Here is a 21125-nt window from a genome sequence, read left to right on the forward strand (position 1 = left end):
GTTTGTTTTGCATGAAGTTGTCCTGACCCCATTCCCTGTCCCCGATGACGATCTCTATGCTATGATAACAACAGCAAGGACACTGGAAGACTTTTGTCTTGTGAGAAGAGCTGCAATCAAGGAAGCAGGCTGAACCCCCAACAGAAAACAGCTGCAGTACCACGACAGGCCTGGCAAGGGCTCCGCTCCTTAATTAGGTGCGAGTGCGCGCCAATCAGCAAAGGAAAGCATTAGAAGGCGCCAGGATATGGGGGTCTCATGGTGCTGGGATTACCACGATGAGGTCTGTTTCCTGCTGCATAATCCAGTCTGTGCCGCTCAGCCCTTCCCAGCCCTTGCCAATAGCGGCAGAGCGAGATGACGATTCGTTATCTGAACGAATTTGTGTTAATGGCCTGACTTATCTCCGAGACTCTGGGGAAGTTACAGAAATAGTTTTGGCTTTACATTAACGCTCACCCCGGCCCCCGAAAAGGGATTCATACCAGACCTTCAAGCAAGCTCATAGTTGTAGGGTGGAGGAGGTGGAAAGATGTAGGGGGCTTCCCCTCCCCCATCCACCGGCACACCCTAGAAAATTGCATACAGTTTAATTCTCCCTTTCCCTTCTGCAGATTCGGTTCGCGTTCCTTTTGGTCAGGGGTCAGCAAACTTTTTCGGCAGGGGGCCGGTCCACTGTCCCTCAGACCTTTTGGGGGGGGGGGCTGGACTGTATTTTGAAAATATAAATGAACGAATTCCTATGCCCCACAAATAACCCAGAGATGCATTTCAAATAAAAGCACATACAGTGGTACCTCAGGTTACATACGCCTCAGGTTACAGACTCCGCTAACCCAGTAATAGTGCTTCAGGTTAAGAACTTTGCTTCAGGATGAGAACAGAAATCGTGGCGCAGCGGCAGCGTGAGGCCCCATTAAGTAAAGTGGTACCTCAGGTTAAGAACAGTTTCAGGTTAAGAACGGACCTCCGGAACGAATTAAGTTCTTAACCCGAGGTACCACTGTATTCTACTCATGTAATAACACCAAGCAGGGCCCACAAATAACCCAGAGATGCATTTTAAATAAAGGGACACATTCTACTCATGTAAAAACATGCTGATTCCTGGACCGTCTGCAGGCCGGATTTAGAAGGCGATTGGGCTGGATCCGGCCCCTGGGCCTTAGTTTGCCTACACATGCTTTTGGTGCTAGTAGCTGAGCACTCCTGCTTGAAATCTGACGAGTAAAATTGCGGGTGGGCACAGTCTGATATACCGTATTTTTCGCACCATAGGACGCACCGGACAATAGGACGCACCTTGTTTTAGAGGGGGGAGAACAAGGGGAAAAAATTCTTCCGCTCTCTGCCCAGCACCCCTTCAGTGAAGCGGCAGGAGGCGCTGCGCAGAGAGTGGGAGAATTTTCCCTCTCTTGTTTCCCCCCTCTAAAACAAGGTGCGTTCAGGCGGCTACCTTGGAAGCCTGGAGAGCGAGAGGGGTTGGTGCGCACCGACCCCTCTCGCTCTCCAGGCTTCAGGTTCCTTTCGACCTGCTCTTTGGGGCTGGCGGGGGGAAGCCCACCACCAGCCCCAAAGAGCAGGTATGGGAGCAGTGGAAAGGCGCAGCAGAGAGGCTCCTGCCATAGGCGCGCGTCAGCTCTCCAGCCGGGAGAGGGTCGCAGGGCTATGGCGTCTTCGCTCCATAGGACGTACACACATTTCCCCTTCATTTTTGAAGGGGAAAAAGTGCGTCCTATAGAGCGAAAAATACGGTAAATGGACTCCCTTGCCCAATTGATCCCTGCACTCTGCATGAGAGGGCTCCTGCTGATAACCATCTTATCAGGAGGTCTGTGGCCCCTTCCCCCTTGGAATTCCCTCTCATTACATACTGAAGAGGAGCTGCCTTTGTTGTCTTTTCAGCGCCTATTGAGACCTCCCTCTTCCAACAAGTGCACTTTGCTCAAACTATTTTTAACTGCTCTTGTATACAGAATTCTTTTGAAATGTTTTATATGTGGAACTGTTTTTACACTTTCCTTGGTTATTGTTTTTTGGTTGCAACTGTTGTTTTTGGTTTATATTGAGTGGCACCTGTCTGTCTCATATCCTCCAACACCTCTCCAATGAAAATAGGGATGTCTTATTCAATAATAAGGGACATGGGTGACGCTGTGGTCTAAACCACTGAGACTCTAGGGCTTGGCAATCAGAAGGTCGGCGGTTCGAATCCCCGCAATGGGGTGAGCTCCTGTTGCTGTGTCCCAGCTCCTGCCAACCCAGCAGTTTGAAAGCATGCCAGTGCAAGTAGATAAATAGGTACCACTGTGGCGGGAAGGTAAAAGGTGTTTCCGTGTGCTGCTCTGGTTTTGGTGTTCTGTTGCGCCAGAAGCGGCTTAGTCATGCTGGCCACATGACCTGGAAAAACTGTCTGTGGACAAATGCCGGCTCCCTTGGTCAGTAAAGCGAGATGAACGCCGCAACCCCAAAGTCATCTGTGACTGGACTTAACTGTCAGGGTTCCTTTACCTTTTTATTCAATAATAATAATAATAATTACTAATATTTATACCCCTCCCATCTGCCTGGGCTGCTCAAGCCACTCTGTGCGGCCTCTAACATATAAAAAAACACAATAAAACATTAAAAATAAAAAACCTTCCCTATACAGGGCTGCCTTCAGATGTCTTCTAAAGGTTGTATAGTTACTTATCCCCTTGGCTCGGGGGTCAGATAACTCCATACCCTCCAATATTTCTCTGATGGAAATAGGGATGTCCTAAAAAAAGTGGGACATTCCGGGATCAAATCAGAAACCAGGATGGCTTCTGTAAATCCAGGACTGTCCCCGGAAAATAGGGACATTGGAAGGTCTGCAGAGACAATGGGAGAATGCACCTTCAGGGGTGAAGTCAAACCATTGGAGAGTTACAGCGCCTGCTGTGGCTGTAGAGGCTGATGAAGGAGAGACATGTTTTGTTGCAGTTGGGGCAGATGAAGGCATCTGGTTGTGGAGATGCAGGTGTACCATAGCATTGATAATAATGTGCTTTATTGCTGAAACCTGGCTTGGTACCTTAAGGTAAAGGGCAGGGCTAAAGGAGACCAAAACCAAACCAAAAAAACCAGACAAAGCCCGTCCAGCAGATCTGAAGCTCACCTTGCAAGAGGGTGTAGAAGGCACCTGAGGCTGAGAGGTTGGTTGTTATGGTGACGTCATCCTTGCTGGAGGTCTCAACCTGGACATGCACTGAGCTGTCCGTGTCACTGCGGAAACTGCTGACCTGACCGGTAGGGAAAGTGATGTTGGTGAGGCGGCCAAAACTGTCGTACCTGGAAAGGAAGGAGATGCATGAGTAGCAAACAGGAGGAGGAGAGAGAGACAGAGAGATAGAGAGAGACAGGAACCTCCACCCCAAAGCATTGGGTTTTGACTTGTTGCCATCTGACCTAAACCTTGCAGTGCAAGAAAAAAATCTTTTTTTTTTTTAAAAAAAAGAGAAATAGTATCACTCATGCTGCAAACCATTTGAGCAACCTCTTTTTTATTTTTATTTATTTGCTTCTTTGCTGTTTGCTCACCAGGTCCTGACCTCACTTGCCATATTTTTCCGTCTATAAGACACCCCCATGTATAAGACTCAGATTTGGGGACTCAGATTTAAGAAAATCGGGGGAGATGGCCCAGAGTATAAAACGCCCCCTAATTTTTGACTTTATTTTTTAGGAAAAAACCGTAGTCTTACACATGGAAAAAATACGGTATATCCCAAGTAGCTGCTAAAAGGTTGCATGTTAGGGAGGAAGGTGAATAGCTAGAGCGACTGATGTTCTTTTGACGGTGATTTTTTAATTAGTGGCAGATGAGGTGTAAAATATTCTCACCCAGAAAGAAAAATCTGCTCTGCTACCGAGGAGGATGTGCGAACGCAAATTCTGAAAAGAGTTTGCTGCCGCTGTTCCTCTTGGCCACACAGGAATGCTTCTTTTAACAAACGCTTTGTGAAACTTTCCCTTCCACCTTCTTATGCCTGCTTTGCCCTGATGTTCCTAAAGATGTCTTAGGGCTTTCCATACTGCTTTGCAGCAGAGTTCCTCTCACGTCTGGGCCCCAATTCGCACACGGCTCGACAGGTTAAGTTTTGAATCTGCAGAATTCTCAGCTTGCGAGAGAGCGGTTTTGATTCAAGGGTTGCGCATGGAAAAATGGCACAAGATGTTCAAAGACACTGCTGATCTGGGCAGATGAAGCAAAAGCAAAAAATGGCTTGAAATCGAAAGGGCTGAGTTAGATGTGTTCTATGAGTGCAGGTCCGTAAGTGTGGACATTTCTAGCCTTTAAGGAACTGTTTTCACACATTTTTTTTAAAATTAATTGCGACCTAAAATCCGAATAGCTTATATCTATGTATATGTAAGGGATGTGGGTGGCACTGTGGGTTAAACCACAGAGCCTAGGACTTGCCAATCAGAAGGTCAGCGGTTCGAATCCCCGCGACGGGGTGAGCTCCTGTTGCTCGGTCCCTGCTCCTGCCAACCTAGCACTTTGAAAGCACGTCAAAGTGCAAGTAGATAAATAGGTACCGCACCGGCGGGAAGGTAAACGGCGTTTCCGTGTGCTGCTCTGGTTCGCCAGAAGCGGCTTAGTCATGCTGGCCACATGACTCAGAAGCTGTACGCCGGCTCCCTCGGCCAATAAAGCGAGATGAGCGCCACAACCCCAGAGTCGGCCACAACTGGACCTAATGGTCAGGGGTCCCTTTACCTTTATGTATATGTTTTTATATATGTTGGAAGCCACCCAGAGTGGCTGGGGCAACCCAGTCAGATGGGCGGGATACAAATAAAAAAAATATTATTAATTATTATCATAACTGATTTGTCTGATTGAGTGAAATCCTAGAATCATAGAACTGGAAGGGACCACGTGGTTCATCTACTCCAAACCCCTACAATGTAAGAATCCTTTTGCCCAATGTGGGGCTCAAACTCACAACCCTGAGATTAAGAGTCTCGTGCTCTACCGACTGAGCTATCCTGCAGGCTTGATTATACTAACCACCCCTCTTGATACTTCAGGAGTCCCCTAAACAGAAACAAACCAAGTTTCTCCTTTCTGTAACATCTTTTTTTCTGTTACAGGTAGGTAGTCGTGTTGGTCTGCCGTAGTCGAAACAAAATAAAAAAAATTCCTTCCAGTAGCACCTTAGAGACCAACTGAGTTTGTCATTGGTATGAGCTTTCGTGTGCCTGCACACTTCTTCAGATACAAATTTATCCTTTTTTCTGTGTGCCCTTTCGTAAGTGAGGAAACCCAGGGAAGCTGGAAATTGGGGCAGCCTACAGAAAACCCCTGAAAAGAGCGTCCAGAAGACCCGTTCAGCAACTGCATCGTTAAAATCAAAACAGACAAACCAAAAGCACCGCCATTCCCCCAAAAACATCTGTTCTGAAAACTGGGTAAAACGGATGGGTGTCAACGTATTGAGATCTCTGCTCATTTCCACCTCTATGAAGGCACATAATTCGGTTTGAAAAGGTAGCCTAGGAAAATGAGGTTACAGGGCACCAGGCAGAGGGCCTTCTCGGTAGTGGCGCCTGCCCTGTGGAACGCCCTCCCAGCAGATGTCAAGGCAATAAACAACTATTTTAATTTGAAAAGACAACTGAAGGAGGCCCCGTTTAGGGAAGTTTTTAATGTCTGACGCTGTATTGTTTTTAATATTCAGTTGGAAGCCGCCCAGAGTGGCTGGGGAAACCCAGCCAGATGGGCAGGGTATAAATAATAGATGATTATTATTATTATTATTATTATTATTATTATTATTACAGTGGTGCCTCGCAAGACGAAATTAATTCGTTCCGCGAGTTTTGTCGTCTTGCGATTTTTTTCGTCTTGCGAAGCACGGTGTCGGGAAAGTTTTGGAAAAGCTTCAAAAACCTCAAAAAGCTTTAAAAACCTCAAAAAAAGGCTACCACACCGCATTCTATGAGTTGCTCCTCGAAGTCAAGTCGCAACTGTATTAACGGTGTTAAGAAAAAGGAAACAAACTTGCAAGACGTTTCTGTCTTGCGAAGCAAGCCCATAGGGAAAATCGTCTTGCGAAGCAGCTCAAAAAACAAAAAACCCTTTCGTCTAGCGAGTTTTTTGTCTTGCGAGGCATTCGTCTTGTGAGGTACCACTGTATTATTATCTGTAGGGAGACAAATCCTCGCAAGTCAATTCATCCCACAGCTAAGCTGGCTGGGCCCTGTTTCCACAGCCCAAAGGATTCAGAAGGTAGGCCGGTCTCCATCACACCCTAATGTTCTCATGTTCATTTAACGCTCTGACTTGCACCAGAATTAAGGACAAACGCCGTGACGCAGGGAGGCTCCGAGCAGCCGGCGCCAGCAATGAATTCATCACCCCCCCTAATGTAACCTGCCGCTGTCCGACCGAGCTACCCCAGCCTTTACAATCACGGTGGCAATTATGAGGCTGACAAAGGAAACCAGGGCCATCCATCCCCAAATGGAAACGCATTTAGCCGCGGTTCACTGCACAGAATTAATGCAGTATTTGGTGCTTATGAGACCTAATTGTTTGCTTGTGAACATCCGACACTGTCATTTGTCACATTACTGGCGCGGAAAGGAGGCAGTTGGTTCCAGAAATGCCTGCTCAGAAGGTCCTGTCCCCCCCGGGTCCTCTGCTTTCGGCAACCTTTGGCAGCTAAATAATCGGTGGGAAACGAGTCACCTTGAAATACTGCTACGTTCGGTGACTAGGAAGCAGAAATAGCATCAGTTGTGTTTTTTTCCCAAGATACGGGGGTTTGGGAGAAAGGGAAAAGGGGCCATATCCTCCAATTTCAACTGCCTCGCTAAACTTTTAGCTACTGGCAGTGCTGCAGGCCTTGGAAAATGGGATGAGGTTCAAAATGCAATTTTCAGTAAAACAAATCTCTTGGGTGTTGGTCCTTGTCCCAAACCTCTCAGGCTTGCGCTAGGGCCTCCATTATGCCCCAGATTGTGCTGTACCCAAGGACACTGGCTCCTGGGCTCTGAGGTAATGTGGGACCCCCCTATATATATTTTTCTGGGGGCCGGGCCCCCAATGTTCAGAGGGCACCCCGTGCAAAGTCCGGCCCCCTCGATCCTCCAGAAAAGGTGGGGCCTCTGTGCTGCGCGCATGGTTTCAGCAAGGGGAGGAGTTGGGGGAGAACTCCACACCCTGAAGTAAGTTCCAGGGGGCAAAATTAATTCATGGGAATTCGCTGCTGGAAGATATGGCGACGGTCACTGGACTTGATGGCTTCAGAAGAGGATTAGAGGGTAAATTCACCGAGGATGGGGAGGTGGTCTAACAGCAGCCATTAGCTTTGATAGCCACCTGAGCAGACTTTATTTGGATGAATACAATGATAATATATCAGGCTACTGACAATTACAGTCATACCTTGGTTCTCGAACCGAATGCATTCCGGGAGTCCGTTTGAACTCACAGAACTGTTCGAAAACCAGAGTGCGGCTTCCGATTGGCTGCAGGAACGTCCTGCAGCCAATCGGAAGCTGCGCCTGATGTCTGGCTTCCGGAAATCATTTGCAAAGTGGAACACTCACTTTCGTGTTTTGATCGTTTGGGAGCCGATTTGTTCGAGAGCCAAGGTATTCAGCTTCCAAGGTACAACTATATATGTGTATTAGGATAATAAGAATATGCACATCTGTATATTAATGTAAGGGATGTGGGTGGCGCTGTGGGTTAAACCACAGAGCCTAGAACTTGCTGATCAGAAGGTCGGCGGTTTGAATCCCCGCAACGGGGTGAGCCCCCGTTGCTTGGTCCCTGCTCCTGCCAACCTAGCAGTTCGAAAGCACGTCAAAGTAGATAAATAGGTACCACTACGGCGGGAAGGTAAACGGCGTTTCCATGTGCTGCTCTGGTTCGCCAGAAGCGGCTTAGTCATGCTGGCCACATGACCTGGAAGCTGTACGCCGGCTCCCTCAGCCAATAAAACGAGATGAGCGCCGCAACCCCAGAGTCGGTCACGACTGGACCTAATGGTCAGGGGGCCCTTCACCTTTACCTTATATTAATGTATGGTAATGTAGTGGTATTTTTTTCATTCTCACATACTTTTTTCTTACTCTATCTTTTTATAAATGAAATTCATCCTCATCATCACCATCATTATTAAAGCTTTGGTAGCTATCTGGAACTTTCACATCCCAAAAAGACAATGTGCCCCTGTTTACTGCTGTGGGGTGGCAACAATGGAAGAGGCCTATTATGTTCATAGTGTTCTGTGGGTTTCTCAAGAGTATCTGCTTGGCCACTGGACTACACAGGCCTTTGGTCTGATTCAGAGAAGCTCTTCCTATCTCCTTAATGTTGGCTGTGGTTTTACTGTAGCGACTGATGGATGACGCCATGGCCTTTGTTTGGTGCAATAAACGATGGCAATATTCTTAACGCGATCTGGGATTCTGTTACGCCCAACAAAATACTCACTCATAAAACGTCGTCCACCCGTTTTCATTGCTCTTGGTGGCAAGGAGGCCAGAAATGCCGTGATAGGTCATCATGGCCACCTCGTGCCCCTGGGCTGTCACGCTCTTCAGGGCGCTGTTGGTGCCAATGGTCAGCCAGTAGACCTGCCCGTCCGGTACCACCAGCCAGAGCGGCATCCCGGTGGAATCCCTCCGGATGTTGACCAGGTTTCCATTGTTGTCGGTGATCAGGGTGATGTCCCCGTCTCCGGTATAGGTGAAGTTGTAGAGGTAGTCTCCGGTGGGGAGGCTCTGGGTGAAAAGGTGTTTGCCGCTGGTGTCGAACAGGTAGAGCTCTTGGTCGATGGGCGAGGACAACTCATACAAGTTCTGCGTGTTGAGGAACGGCTTGTTCTTCCGGATGAAACGGATCCGGATGTTCCCCAGGTCAGCCACATACAGCTCCCCGTCCGCGCACACCGCCAGGGAGGAAGGGGCGTTGAGCTTGGCGTCCTTTGCGTAGCCGTCGTCGCCGGAAAAGCAATCACAGCTGACGTCATTTTTGCAGTCGCAGCCGCTCGGGGCGCCGGCCACCAGAGAGATTTCCCCGTTGGTGGTGACCTGCCTGATGCGGTTGATCTTCTTCTCGTCCGTCTCCGTGATGTACAGGACGCCGCTGTGAGAGACAGCCAGAGCTGTGGCAGATTCCAAGGTAGCATGGATGGCCACCTTACTGAGAAGGAAGTGGTCAATGCCCGGAACCTGGCAATGCATTGGTCTCCCTGCCAGGATTCGCACTTGGTGGTTTTCGGAAATCTGCAGTACCACGTTGTTGTCGAGAACGTACAGAGAATTGTCCATCGGGTTGACCGCCAGGTCCGTAGGCCACTCCAGACGGACCTAACAGAACGGAAAGAAGCAGAAACGGTTCTTAGGACCACCACCATTCGTGTTAACATTGCAAGAATAGTGTCTTGGTTTATATGTGGGTTACGCAAGAATAAATGGATTGTTATTGTATCATATATCTGTCACGAGGGTGCCGTTCAACAGCTGACTGGGCTAACTGCCCGGTGAGATCTGAGACGTGGAGAGCGTCTTTCAGTTCTTTTACTTATCAACATGCTGGACTATGCCGAGATGGCAAAATCAACCAGGAGACTCAGGAATCAAGAATATAAGGACTTTAAAAAAGAATGGGGAAAACTAATAATCTACCTAAGAGAACATTGTAAGCAAATTAAAACGTTAGCTGGACTTAAGAATCACTTGTAAAGCGATGAGGTGTATGCATAACTTATAGTAATGAGAATTATGGAGAATATATTGATATGTAGATTGGTAAAAAAATTGTTACTAGGATCCATGTTAAGGGGGGGGGGAAGTCACGAGATTCAGAAAATCTCATGGATTGATTTTATAAAGAATTTTGTTATTGCTCTGTATATATAAAAGCCAATTAAAAATTATTTCAAACAACAACAGAAATACACAGAGACATGGAATGTACTCCCCCTTTCTTGAGCTGTTGCTCCAAGTGTCCGCTTCTCCCCCCTGGCAGTTACTTCCTAGCTCCTAGACCCCTCCTGCTGTTTATGGTGGCCAGCAAGGAAATATTTCTGGTTCTAGGACAGGCACAGGCAAACTTGGCCCTTCAGATCAGGCTTCCTCAGCCTCGGCCCTCCAGATGTTTTGAGACTACAACTCCCATCATCCCTGACCACTGGTCCTGCTAGCTAGGGATGATGGGAGTCGTAGGGCCGAGGTTGAGGAAGCCTGCTCCAGATGTTCTGGGACTACAACTCCCATCATCCCTAGCTAGGTTTGAGCTTCCCGGCCACTTTCCCCGCAAAAACCTGAACTGACATTTACTCTGATTCATCCCTAGCTAACAGGACCAGTGGTGAGTGATGATGGGAGTTGTAGTCTCCAAACATCTGGAGGGCCAAGTAATACTGTAATAATGTTATGACATAAGAGACAAACGACAGCAAAGGGTGAGAGAACAAAATCACCATGGAAAGCGGGATGCAAAGTCGACAAACCAAAAAAGCTAAATTATGTACTAGCGTGTATACGTGGAATTTTTAAAATTAGAATATTTTAAAAAATAAAATAAAATGGATTTTTTGAAAATTAGATGCATTACTTACTAAAGGGACTCTGTTCTACATTGTGACTTGAAACACAATGTAGAACAGCATAAGAGAAACGGGTTTGGGAACTGGGTCCTTATACTAAGATTCTGATAGGTCCTGATCGTAGCCCTTTAAACCCAAACTGCCACACTCTTAAATTCGAAGCACATCCTGCAATTATAGAGAAGGGCTCATTGTGGCTCAGGAACCCTGGCAAATGAAGCAGGAAGCCATGTGTCATTTCAGCTCAGGATCCAGGGATCCTCACCACGAGAGTGGCTGAATGTCCAGAGCAAAAAGCAGATATTGATTTAACTGCAGTTTCCCCCCCATCATGGCCGAAGAGAAGAACGGACAAGAAGCATGGGCAAAAAAATTAAGTTGACTGTTTTGGCTCAGCCCTAATCAAGAGATGGTTGTGTTTTAGTTTGCAACATGTTTTAGAAAATGCAAATTGGATAAGATCCGCCTTTAAATATGAACCAAGCTGAATCCGTCCCTCCAGCCCAGCCCTAATTAGGTGGCATCTCCTTATCTTCTGGTCCCGAACGGCAGCAGTTTACCAGCTTGTGTAGACCCCAAAGAAATTGCTGCAAGGTGGGTTCACCTGTCCATCTTAAGCAAAAGCTACTGTCATGGGTCTAGTTCTCATTGAGGTTGTGAATATATGTCTGTGCTGCTTCACTTCAGAATGCCAATGGGTGCCCATGTAAACGAATGCTCTTCTCTCTAATTAGACTGGCATGCGCCAAGAGACAGTGGGGAGATCTCTCTCCCCCCCCCCCCCCAAGTATATACATTTGGACATCTGTATTGGTTTTTAAACAGGCTTTTGAAAACCCATTAATTTCAAGCTGGCGAGCTTCTGATTATTTAATGGTTTATTAAATTGCTGCTGCTGGTTTAAAATGCCCTCCCCCCCTACACTCCTTAATTGTTTAAATTGTTTGTGCTGGGCTGTGAAATGTCTTCAGACTGCTGTTTTAGTGCGTTCTAGTTTCACCTGAATGAAATATTTTGTTTTCTCCGTTTCATTTATCTAAGGGTGCTGCCGCCTTGCAGGCAGGTCGCCCCCTGCAAGATGGCAAAGCAATATTTGAAAAGAAATAAAAATAAAATAAACAACATCAAATATCATAGAATCATAGAGTTGGAATAGACCACAAGGGCCATCGAGTCCAACTCGATGCAATATCCTGCAGATGATGATGATGATAATAATAATAATAATTTTTTATTTATACCCCGCCCTTCCTGGTTTAAAAACTGGGCACACGGCTGCTAACAGCAAATATAAAGCACTGATTAAAATGCGACTTTAAAACAGCATAAAATACAACATAAAATGCAGCATCAATATCAATAAAATTCAAAAATTCAGGGGTCATTTTTTTTGGGGGGGGGACCCAGTCAGTAGACATCAAATAGGTAAAAGGTAAAGGTACCCCTGCCCGTACGGGCCAGTCTTGACAGACTCTACGGTTGTGCGCCCATCTCACTCTATAGGCCAGGGGCCAGCGCTGTCCGCAGACACTTCCGGGTCACGTGGCCAGCGTGACAAAGCTGCTCTGGCGAGCCAGCGCAGCACACGGAAACGCCGTTTACCTTCCTGCTGGTAAGCGGTACCTATTTATCTACTTGCACCCAGGGGTGCTTTCGAACTGCTAGGTTGGCAGGCGCTGGGACCAAACGACGGGAGCGCACCCTGCCGCGGGGATTCGAACCGCCGACCTTTCGATTGGCAAGCCCTAGGCACTGAGGTTTTACCCGCAGCGCCACCCGTGTCCCTAGACATCAAATAGTAAACCGGTATGTCATGGAGAGAGCTATGTTGGTAGCCTTTGGCCTGGCCTCTCACCTTCGAGGTGCAAAGGTTTTTCTGCAGGGGTTTCTTTGAAAGTTTTGTTCTTCTTAAGCTTTCGGACGCAGCATTGCTAAATCAGAGGCAGCTTTACGGGGCATCTAGCTTAACGCACTGCACAATGTTGGATATCCAGGCCCAAGAGATGGCTAATGTCTCATTAGCCTAATGTCATGGGGTTCCATGTGTCCTCTTTTCCCCCGGGACACGTCCTCTTTCCCAGGGGTAAAATTTCTGTCTGGGTGGATTTTTCAAAATTTGCCAAAATGTCTCTGGCTATATTTTCTGGATGAGACATAACTGGTGGTTGAAGACTTGCTTTCCTCTTCTCTTCTCCTGCCCCACTCAACAATATATCACAGCTTCTATAGCCTACATACAGTAGGGGCATTTAAAATAGAGAGTCGTCACCGCGTCCTCTTTTTTGCTCTTCAAAATATGACAACCCTAGACATTACAGTGGTACATCTGGATGTGAACGGGATCCGTTCTGGAGCCCCGTTCACATCCTGAAGTGAACGTAACGCGCGTCTGCGCATGCACGGGTTGCGATTCGCCACTTCCGCGCATGCGCGTGATGTCATTTTGAGCATCTGCGCATGCGGCAAAACCCGGAAGTAACGCATTCTGTTACTTCCAGGTCGCTGCGGAGCGTAACCTGAAAATGCTCAACCCGAAGCTACTTCAACCGAAGGTATGACTGTACTGTTCTATGCAGTACAGTGGTACCTCAGGTTACAGATGCTTCAGGTTACAGACTCCGCTAACCCAGAAATAGTACCTCGGGTTAAGAACTTTGCTTCAGGATGAGAGCAGAAATCGTGCTCCGGCGGTGTGGCGGCAGCGGGAGGCCCCATTAGCTAAAGTGGTGCTTCAGGTTAAGAACAGTTTCAGGTTAAGAACGGACCTCTGGAACTAATTAAGTTCTTAACCCGAGGTACCACTGTATAAGGTTGGGGAGGAAGAGGGGGGGAGAGAGAGATATTCGTCTACTTAGTGTACGTGTTGGGTGTTTGTGTCAGCGTCACTTGGGTAGGTTCTCTTTCAATTTGTTTATTATATTTCTTTGGCAGTGACAGAGCCATTAAGAGAGAGAGAGAGAGAGAGAGAGAGAGAGAGAGAGAGAGATTGAGAGAGATGGAGACCACCATCCCTTCAGGTAGACGAGAGATCAGTCCTACCTATACTCTGAAATGGTACCCCCCAACAACTTAGGTTTACTGCCTTGGTGGGAACTAGGCCACCGACAAAGCTGCATCTGGTCTCTTTTTTTCCTCCCTTTTGGCTCCTGGCCCTCCTTAACCCTTCCTGTAGTAAAACATGACAGCTTGTGGTTTCCCCTTCAATAATGCATGCCTCTCTGCCTTGCCGACAGCCTTCTGAGCGCCTGCTACTACGCTTGCAACCTTGAGTTAGCATCAAGAATGTAAGTTTATTCGGAAACGGCAAGGGAATTCCAGTCCCCCCCCCTTTCTTAAAACCAATTCCTTGTCAACAACGACGGCTAAATATTTTATGGCTGCTGGTCCCTCACTGCCTGAGGGGCTCTGACTGAAGAGACCTCGAGAGCGGCTTTATAGGATGAAAGAAGGGAGAGTTCCCTAACCGGGGTGGTTTTAAAGAGACCTCTCGCCAGCATCTGCGAGATGCAAGCGGGCGACTCGAAAACGGGTCCCTCGCCTTTGAAAGAAGGAAGAATGGGAGCCTGGGCTCCAGATGGCTGCTTCTAAAAGCTTTTGCAAGGACTATATAGAGAAGACGTATTGTATGCATTTTTCAAAACACATCCAGTGATGAGATGGAGTTGGGGAAAGCTTGGGAGCTGGGGAAATATGATGCATCACAAAGCTTCCTAAAGTTCAGTTGGAATAATAATAATAATAATAATAATAATAATACCCTGCCCATCTGACTGGGTTTCCCCAGCCACTTTTGACGGCTTGCAGAAATATATAAAAAATAATAAAATGTCAAACATTAAAAGCTTCCTGATACAGGGCTGCCTTCAGATGTCTTCTAAAAGCTGTGTAGTTGTTTATTTCCTTGACATCTCATGGGAGGGTGTTCTACAGTGAAGGTGCCACTACCGAAAAGGCCCTCTGCCTGGTTCCCTGTAGCTTCACTTCCTGCAGTGAGGGAACTGCCAGAAGACCCTCAGTGTTGGACCTCAGTGTCCGGGCTGAATGATGGGGGGTGGAGACACTCCTTCAGGTATGATGCCATTTAGGGCTTTCAAGGTCAGCACCAACACTTTGAATTGTGCTCGGAAACGTACTGGGAGCCAATGTAGGTCTTTCAAGACCAGTGTTATGTGGTCTCGGCGGCCGCTCCCAGTCACCAGTCTAACTGCCGCATTCTGGATTAGTTGTAGTTTCCAGATCACCTTCAAAGGTAGCCCCACATAGAGTGCATTGCAGTAGTCCAAGCGGGAGATAACTAGAGCATGCACCACTCTGGCGAGACAGTCTGCGGGCAGGGAGGGTCTTAGCCTGCGTACCAGATGGAGCTGGTAGACAGCTGCCCTGGACACAGAACTGACCTGTGCCTCCATGGACAGCTGTGAGTCCAGAATGACTCCCAGGCTGCGCACCTGGTCCTTCAGGGGGCACAGTTACCCCATTCAGGACCAGGGAGTCCTCCACACCTGCCCGCCTCCTGTTCCCCAAAAACAGTACTTCTGTCTTGTCAGGATTCAACCTCAATCCATTGGCCCGTTAGCATGCATATATATAACATACAAAAGTGAATTACATTAGGGGGAATTGCATGCAACATTGTGTATGTTCCGACAAATGGCTGCTGGCATAGATGAAGGGGGCTGGATAAATCCACAGAGGGGTCTATCAACAGCTATTTAGCCATGTTAGCTGAACCCCCACATCCCAAGAGAGTATATCTCTAAATAACACTATCTGCCAGGCGGCAAGCAAACAGAGGTGTGCTGTTACTGCCATAGCTTGGGACATAGGTGCCAACTCTAATAATAATAATAATAATAATAATAATAATAATAATAATAATAATAATAATAATTTATTTATACCCTGCCCTTCCCAGTTCAAAAACGGGGCTCAGGGCGGCTAACAACAAATTTAAAACACTTAATTATAAAAGCAGCATAAAATACAGTATAAAAACATGAATAACAATAAAATTCAAAATTTAGGGGAAATAAGCTTTAGATAATCCCCAGGGCTAGCTGGCTGAATTGGTCCTACTTGGGCCAGCGAGGAGGCCAGGGGAGAATTAGCTGTGGGGTCTCAGAGCGGGTGATCTTCATAAAAGGGGAGGGGGAGGGAAGAGAAGGGAAACAGAAGAACAGGCTGAATTTAAATTAAACGCCAGGCGGAATAGCTCTGTCTTACAGGCCCGATGGAAGGAGGTTAAATCCTGAAGGGCGCTAGTCTCATGGGACAAAGCATTCCACCAGGTCGGAGCCATCACTGAAAAGGCCCTGGCCCTGGTGGAGGATAGTCTGACTTCCTTAGGGCCCGGGACCTCTAAACTATGGTTGTTCATGGACCTTTCAGCTCTGGGTGCCTGAGCACCCACAAAATTCCCCATGAAGGGGCCGGGAACCCACAAGTTTCAGTGCACGCTGCATGGCACCCATGGTCCCGGGTACCCACAGTTGCAGGGCCAAGTTGGCACTCCTGCTGTGGGATTCCCTCAAAGCTGGCTACTGTGGGGAAAGAAGAAAGGATCAATGGGCAAGTTAGGCCACATCAGAGCTATTATTGTGCTACATTCCCTGGGCACCTTCTCTAGCTGGGCTGGTGCGAGGAGGTCTAGAGGCAGCCATTCCAAAGGCTCAGCAGATAACTAAACAAGCTGTACAGTGGTACCTCGGGTTAAGAACGTACCGTATTTTTTGCTCTATAAGACTCACTTTTCCCCTCCTAAAAAGTAAGGGGAAATGTGTGTGCGTCTTACGGAGCGAATGCAGGCTGCGCAGCTATCCCAGAAGCCAGAACAGCAAGAGGGATTGCTGCTTTCACTGTGCAGCAATCCCTGTTGCTGTTCTGGCTTCTGAGATTCAAAATATTTTTTTTCTTGTTTTCCTCCTCTAAAAACTAGGTGCGACTTATAGAGCAAAAAATACAGAAATTCGTTCTGGAGGTCCGTTCTTAGCCTGAAACTGTTCTTAACCTGAGGTACCACTTTAGCTAATGGGGCCTCACGCTGCCGCCGCCGTGCAATTTCTGTTCTCATCCTGAAGCAAAGTTCTTAACCTGAGGTACTATTTCTGGGTTAGCGGAGTCTGTAACCTGAAGCGTCTGTAACCTGAAGCGCCTGTAACCCGAGGTACCACTGTAGTTTGGTGGTGCTTTTAAAGAGGACTTAAAAAATAATAATCTAGTTTGAGTGGAGAGATGGTGGAGGAAATCGCAGGTCTAAGTATATATCAGGCCCCTGCTTGCAGAAAGGAAACCACAATGTTCGCCAAGACAGATTTTTTTTTTAAACAATCAAACTTTACCTCTGGTCCACCAGGCAGGTGACTTTTGTAGGGCTGTAATTTTTATCCCGCTCATAAATGGCAGACGGTGGGGTAGCTGCCACAATGGAGCGGGAGCAATCTTTTCAAATTAGGGGGAGAAAGAAGCAAAGGAAGAGGTGCCAGGTGGATGCCTGGAAATTGCATGGGTGGTTGTGGAAAGAAAAGAAAAAACCCCATTGACTTCCATTGTGCCTAACTTACAGTGCTCAAGCTTCCCAGCTAGGAGCTGTGGTTCTGCAGAACAAAGTTTCATCCCCCAAGCCGTAATAATAATTATTTGAAGCGTGCAACCCCTGGCAGATTTAGAGGTTATGGCTCCAGGCTGGTGCTGATTATCGGGACGGACAGTGTCCCTGAAAACCAAGCCCTGAGCAGCAGCAGTTTGCCTACCTTGTGCTAAGAAATGCAGGTGTCAAAATAGGTTTTTTCCCTATATAAAAAAATAAAAATAAAAATTGAGCAGCTGGACTGAAAAAGCCCAGCATGAAAGCCATTTGCAATCTGAAGCAATTCAAGATTCTTCGTTTTCCTGCTGTTGATAATTTGGGCAGAACAGACTTCAACCACTGTTTCTGAGATATTAATTTGAACCAGTCCCACTCCAAAATGTGCTGTGTCCAATTTAGGAAGTCTCCAACACAAACGGAAAGAAAAAGTACTTCCGATGAGCAAATGAGTTGTGTATGTAATGGCAGACCTGAAGCCATTTTGAATTTAGGCTGCATTGCGATGTATATGCTGACTCCTAATAATAACAACAACAACAACAACAACAATAATAATAATAATAATAATAATAATAATAATAATAATTTATTTATATCCCGCCCTCCCCAGCCAAAGCCGGGCTCAGAGCGGCTAACAACAATAAAAGCAACACAGCATTCTAAAATGAATTCATTTTAAAATCAATTCAAAATCAAATTAAATTAATGGCAACCATTGGGCTATACTATCATTTATTGATTCCTCTCTCTCTCTCTCTCTCTCTCTCTCTCTCTCTGACACAAATTGCCAACTGCAGTAGTCTCTTAGCCATTGGCTGAGCTGCAGTGATGTCAGAGAATGCTCATATTCTGAGGGCGGAACGTTGACCAAGCAGTTCAGTGGCTGGAAAAGGGAAATGGCTTGAGATGAATCCTCTTACAAGACTGGAAGGCAGGTGGTAAAAGACAGGGGGCTTAGATGGCAAAGGAAATGGGGATAAAGTCAGAAGGCAGCTGCAAAAGGCTCATCTAAGCCAGAAGCTGAGGCTCCAATCCTTTGGCCACCTCATGAGAAGAGAAGACTCCCTGGGAAAGACCCTGATGTTGGGAAAGATTGAGGGCACAAGGAGAAGGGGACGACGGAGGACGAGATGGTTGGACAGTGTTCTCGAAGCTACCAGCATGAGTTTGACCAAACTGCGGGAGGCAGTGGAAGACAGGAGTGCCTGGCGTGCTCTGGTCCATGGGGTCACAAAGCGTCGGACACGACTAAATGACTAAACAACAACAACTTCATGAGCACTAGGGGACAGGAAGCCAAACGGGTCATGCAGGTAAAAGAGAAACTTAAGGAAAGGAAATAAAAATGCATATGGATTTAACACAGCCAGCAAAATATTTGCAGGTCTCCAGTTCCACGATATTGATTGTGTGCATACCGCGTGCCAGTTGCTGTTCCGATGTGATGAAGACGTTGTCCAGAGCGCTTACGGTCAAAAGGGACATTTAAAGCCCAGGTTGGAACACAGGAAGTGGATTGAGAATAAGGAGACAAAGTCAGGCCGTTTCCCCTCCCAAAAGACCTCTGCACTCAGTCGGATAATCCAGTTTTCCAGACTGCAAATGTGTGATGATACAGCAGGAAACCCCTACATTACTGCAGTTTGAGGGCACCGCGGCTTGAGAGTTCCTGTGTATCTTCTTCCCAAAAACATTGCAGAATGCTGATTTCAGTGCAGGCCAAAAATGAAGATATTGGAAGGTCGTGAATTCCCCGAGGTTGCATCGGAGACAGGAATGAAGAGGATTTATTTGTGGTGGATACTTTGGAATGAGCAGAGCTGCGGCAGCCCAAGAGAACCTTTGCGGAAGAATTTCCTATTGAGCTGTAGTGATGCCACGCAATAGCTTGACCAAAGTTGCCCATGCGTTGGCAACCTCAAGGTCAGATGACTGCAATGTGGGGCTGCTCTTGGGGGCTGTCTGCAGGCCAGTTAGGGCAGATCACTGGTGCAAATACACCTCGCTTGCGGTATTTGCAATGGCTGGCAATCTGCTGCCAGGCCAAGTTCAGGATTTTGATATTAACATAAAAGGTGTTACGTAGCTCAAGACCTTATACCAGGCACCCCCAAACTCAGCCCTCCAGCTGTTTTGGGACTACAACTCCCATCATCCCTAGCTAACAGGACCAGTGGTCAGGGATGATGGGAATTGTAGTCCCAAAACAGCTGGAGGGCCCAGTTTGGGGATGCCTTGCTTTATACACTCAGAAGGTGACTAACTGCAGTCTGTAGGAAAGCTTCTCCTACAGGTTCCTAAGATGTCAGAAGCCTGCTGCAAATGCAAATGTGAAAAAGCATTCCTGTCGATACATGACAGGTGCTCAGTATCTGTTTTTTCTCTGCATCAGTAAGATTTTCCAGCTGGATGAAAAACCTCAATTTTTTGTATCTTCTTTAAAAAAACGTATATTCTGTTTGGTTGTATTTTTTTGGGGAGTTGTTCTGAATTGCTTTTTAGTTGTTGTTTTTAATCACACTCTGCACATTGCCTCAATGACTAAACGGTGACGACAGAATATGCATAAACATTCCAACTTCTGAGCGAGAAGGTGCTGTAACAGAACGTGGGGAGGCAGCGCAGCCTGAAAGGAAGAGGTGCCTGGAGGAGGAAAAGGTAATTGGCTTGCCAGACAAGAGATGGAGAAGTTCTGCCGTGGCAGATGACGCACAGTTTTGACAGTGGAGAAGGAATGAAGAGGCCTTAAATACCTGGGAGATATCCATGACTGAGTCACAGCTCAGAGGCCGGGCGGATGTTAGGTCATTGGAACCGAGCACCGTTGAGATGATCCCATTCTGATCGATGCGCCGGATCATGGTGCCATCCACAAAATAGATGAACCCAAATTTGTCCACTGTGATGCCTGCAAAGAGGAAACAAACCCAGCTTGGATAACTGCGCAGAAAGAAATTCACTATATATATCTATATCTATAAAGGTAAAGGGGACCCCTGACCATTAGGTCCAGTCATGACCGACTCTGGGGTTGCAGCGCTCATCTCACTTTATTGGCCGAGGGAGCCGGCGTACAGCTCATGTGGCCAGCAGGACTAAGCCGCTTCTGGCGAACCAGAGCAGCGCATGGAAACGCCGTTTACCTTCCCGCCGGAGTGGTACCTATTTATCTACTTGCACTTTGATGTGCTTTCAAACTGCTAGGTGGGCAGGAGCAGTGACCGAGCAATGGGAACTCACCCCGTCGCGGGGATTCGAACCGCCGACCTTCTGATAAGCAAGCCCTAGCCTCTGTGGTTTAACCCACAGAACCACCTGCGTCCCTCTACAGTGGTGCCTTGCAAGACGAAAAGAATCCGTTCCGCAAGTCTCTTTGTCTTGCGGTTTTTTCATCTTGCGAAGCAAGCCCATTAGCGGATTAGCGCTATTAGCGGCTTAGTGGGCTTAGCGGATCAGCTGATAAGCGGCTTAGCGGATCAGCTGCTAAGCGGCTTAGCGGATCAGCTGATAAGCGGCTTAGCGGATCAGCTGATAAGCGGCTTAGCGGATCAGCTGTTAAGCGGCTTAGCGGATCAGCTGCTAAGCGGCTTAGCGGCTTGGGAAAAAGGGGGGAGGGAAGGAAAAAAACCCTGCAGGAACTCGCAATACATTTTCGTCTTGCGAAGCAAGCCCATAGGAAATTCGTTTTGCGAAGCACCTCCAAAACGGAAAACCCTTTCATCTAGCGGGTTTTCCATCTTGCGAGGCATTCGTCTTGCGGGGCACCACTGTATATCTATCATCTATCTATCTATCTATATCTATCTATCTATCTATCTATCATCTATCTATCTATCTATCATCTATCTATCTATCTATCTATCTATCTATCTATCTATCTATCTATCTATCATCTATCATCTATCTATCTATCTATCTATCTATCTATCATCTATCTATCT

At 47.1% G+C, this 21125-nt stretch overlaps 1 protein-coding gene across 18 annotated transcripts in view; it reads right to left on the minus strand.

The window, feature by feature from the left end:
- Nucleotides 1-21125, minus strand: part of TENM4 (teneurin transmembrane protein 4) — a 625655-nt gene that overhangs the window by 24010 nt on the left and 580520 nt on the right. For all 18 annotated transcript variants that reach the window (XM_077926940.1, XM_028725942.2, XM_077926946.1 and 15 more), the window contains 3 exons: nt 19938-20092; nt 8480-9357; nt 3143-3315 (listed from right to left, as the gene is read on the minus strand). In XM_077926940.1, the coding sequence (XP_077783066.1) occupies nt 3143-3315; nt 8480-9357; nt 19938-20092 (1206 nt within the window). The remainder of the gene's footprint in view (nt 1-3142; nt 3316-8479; nt 9358-19937; nt 20093-21125) is intronic.

This window comes from Podarcis muralis, chromosome 4, assembly GCF_964188315.1.
Source record: "Podarcis muralis chromosome 4, rPodMur119.hap1.1, whole genome shotgun sequence".
In the NCBI taxonomy this organism is placed as follows: domain Eukaryota; kingdom Metazoa; phylum Chordata; class Lepidosauria; order Squamata; family Lacertidae; genus Podarcis; species Podarcis muralis.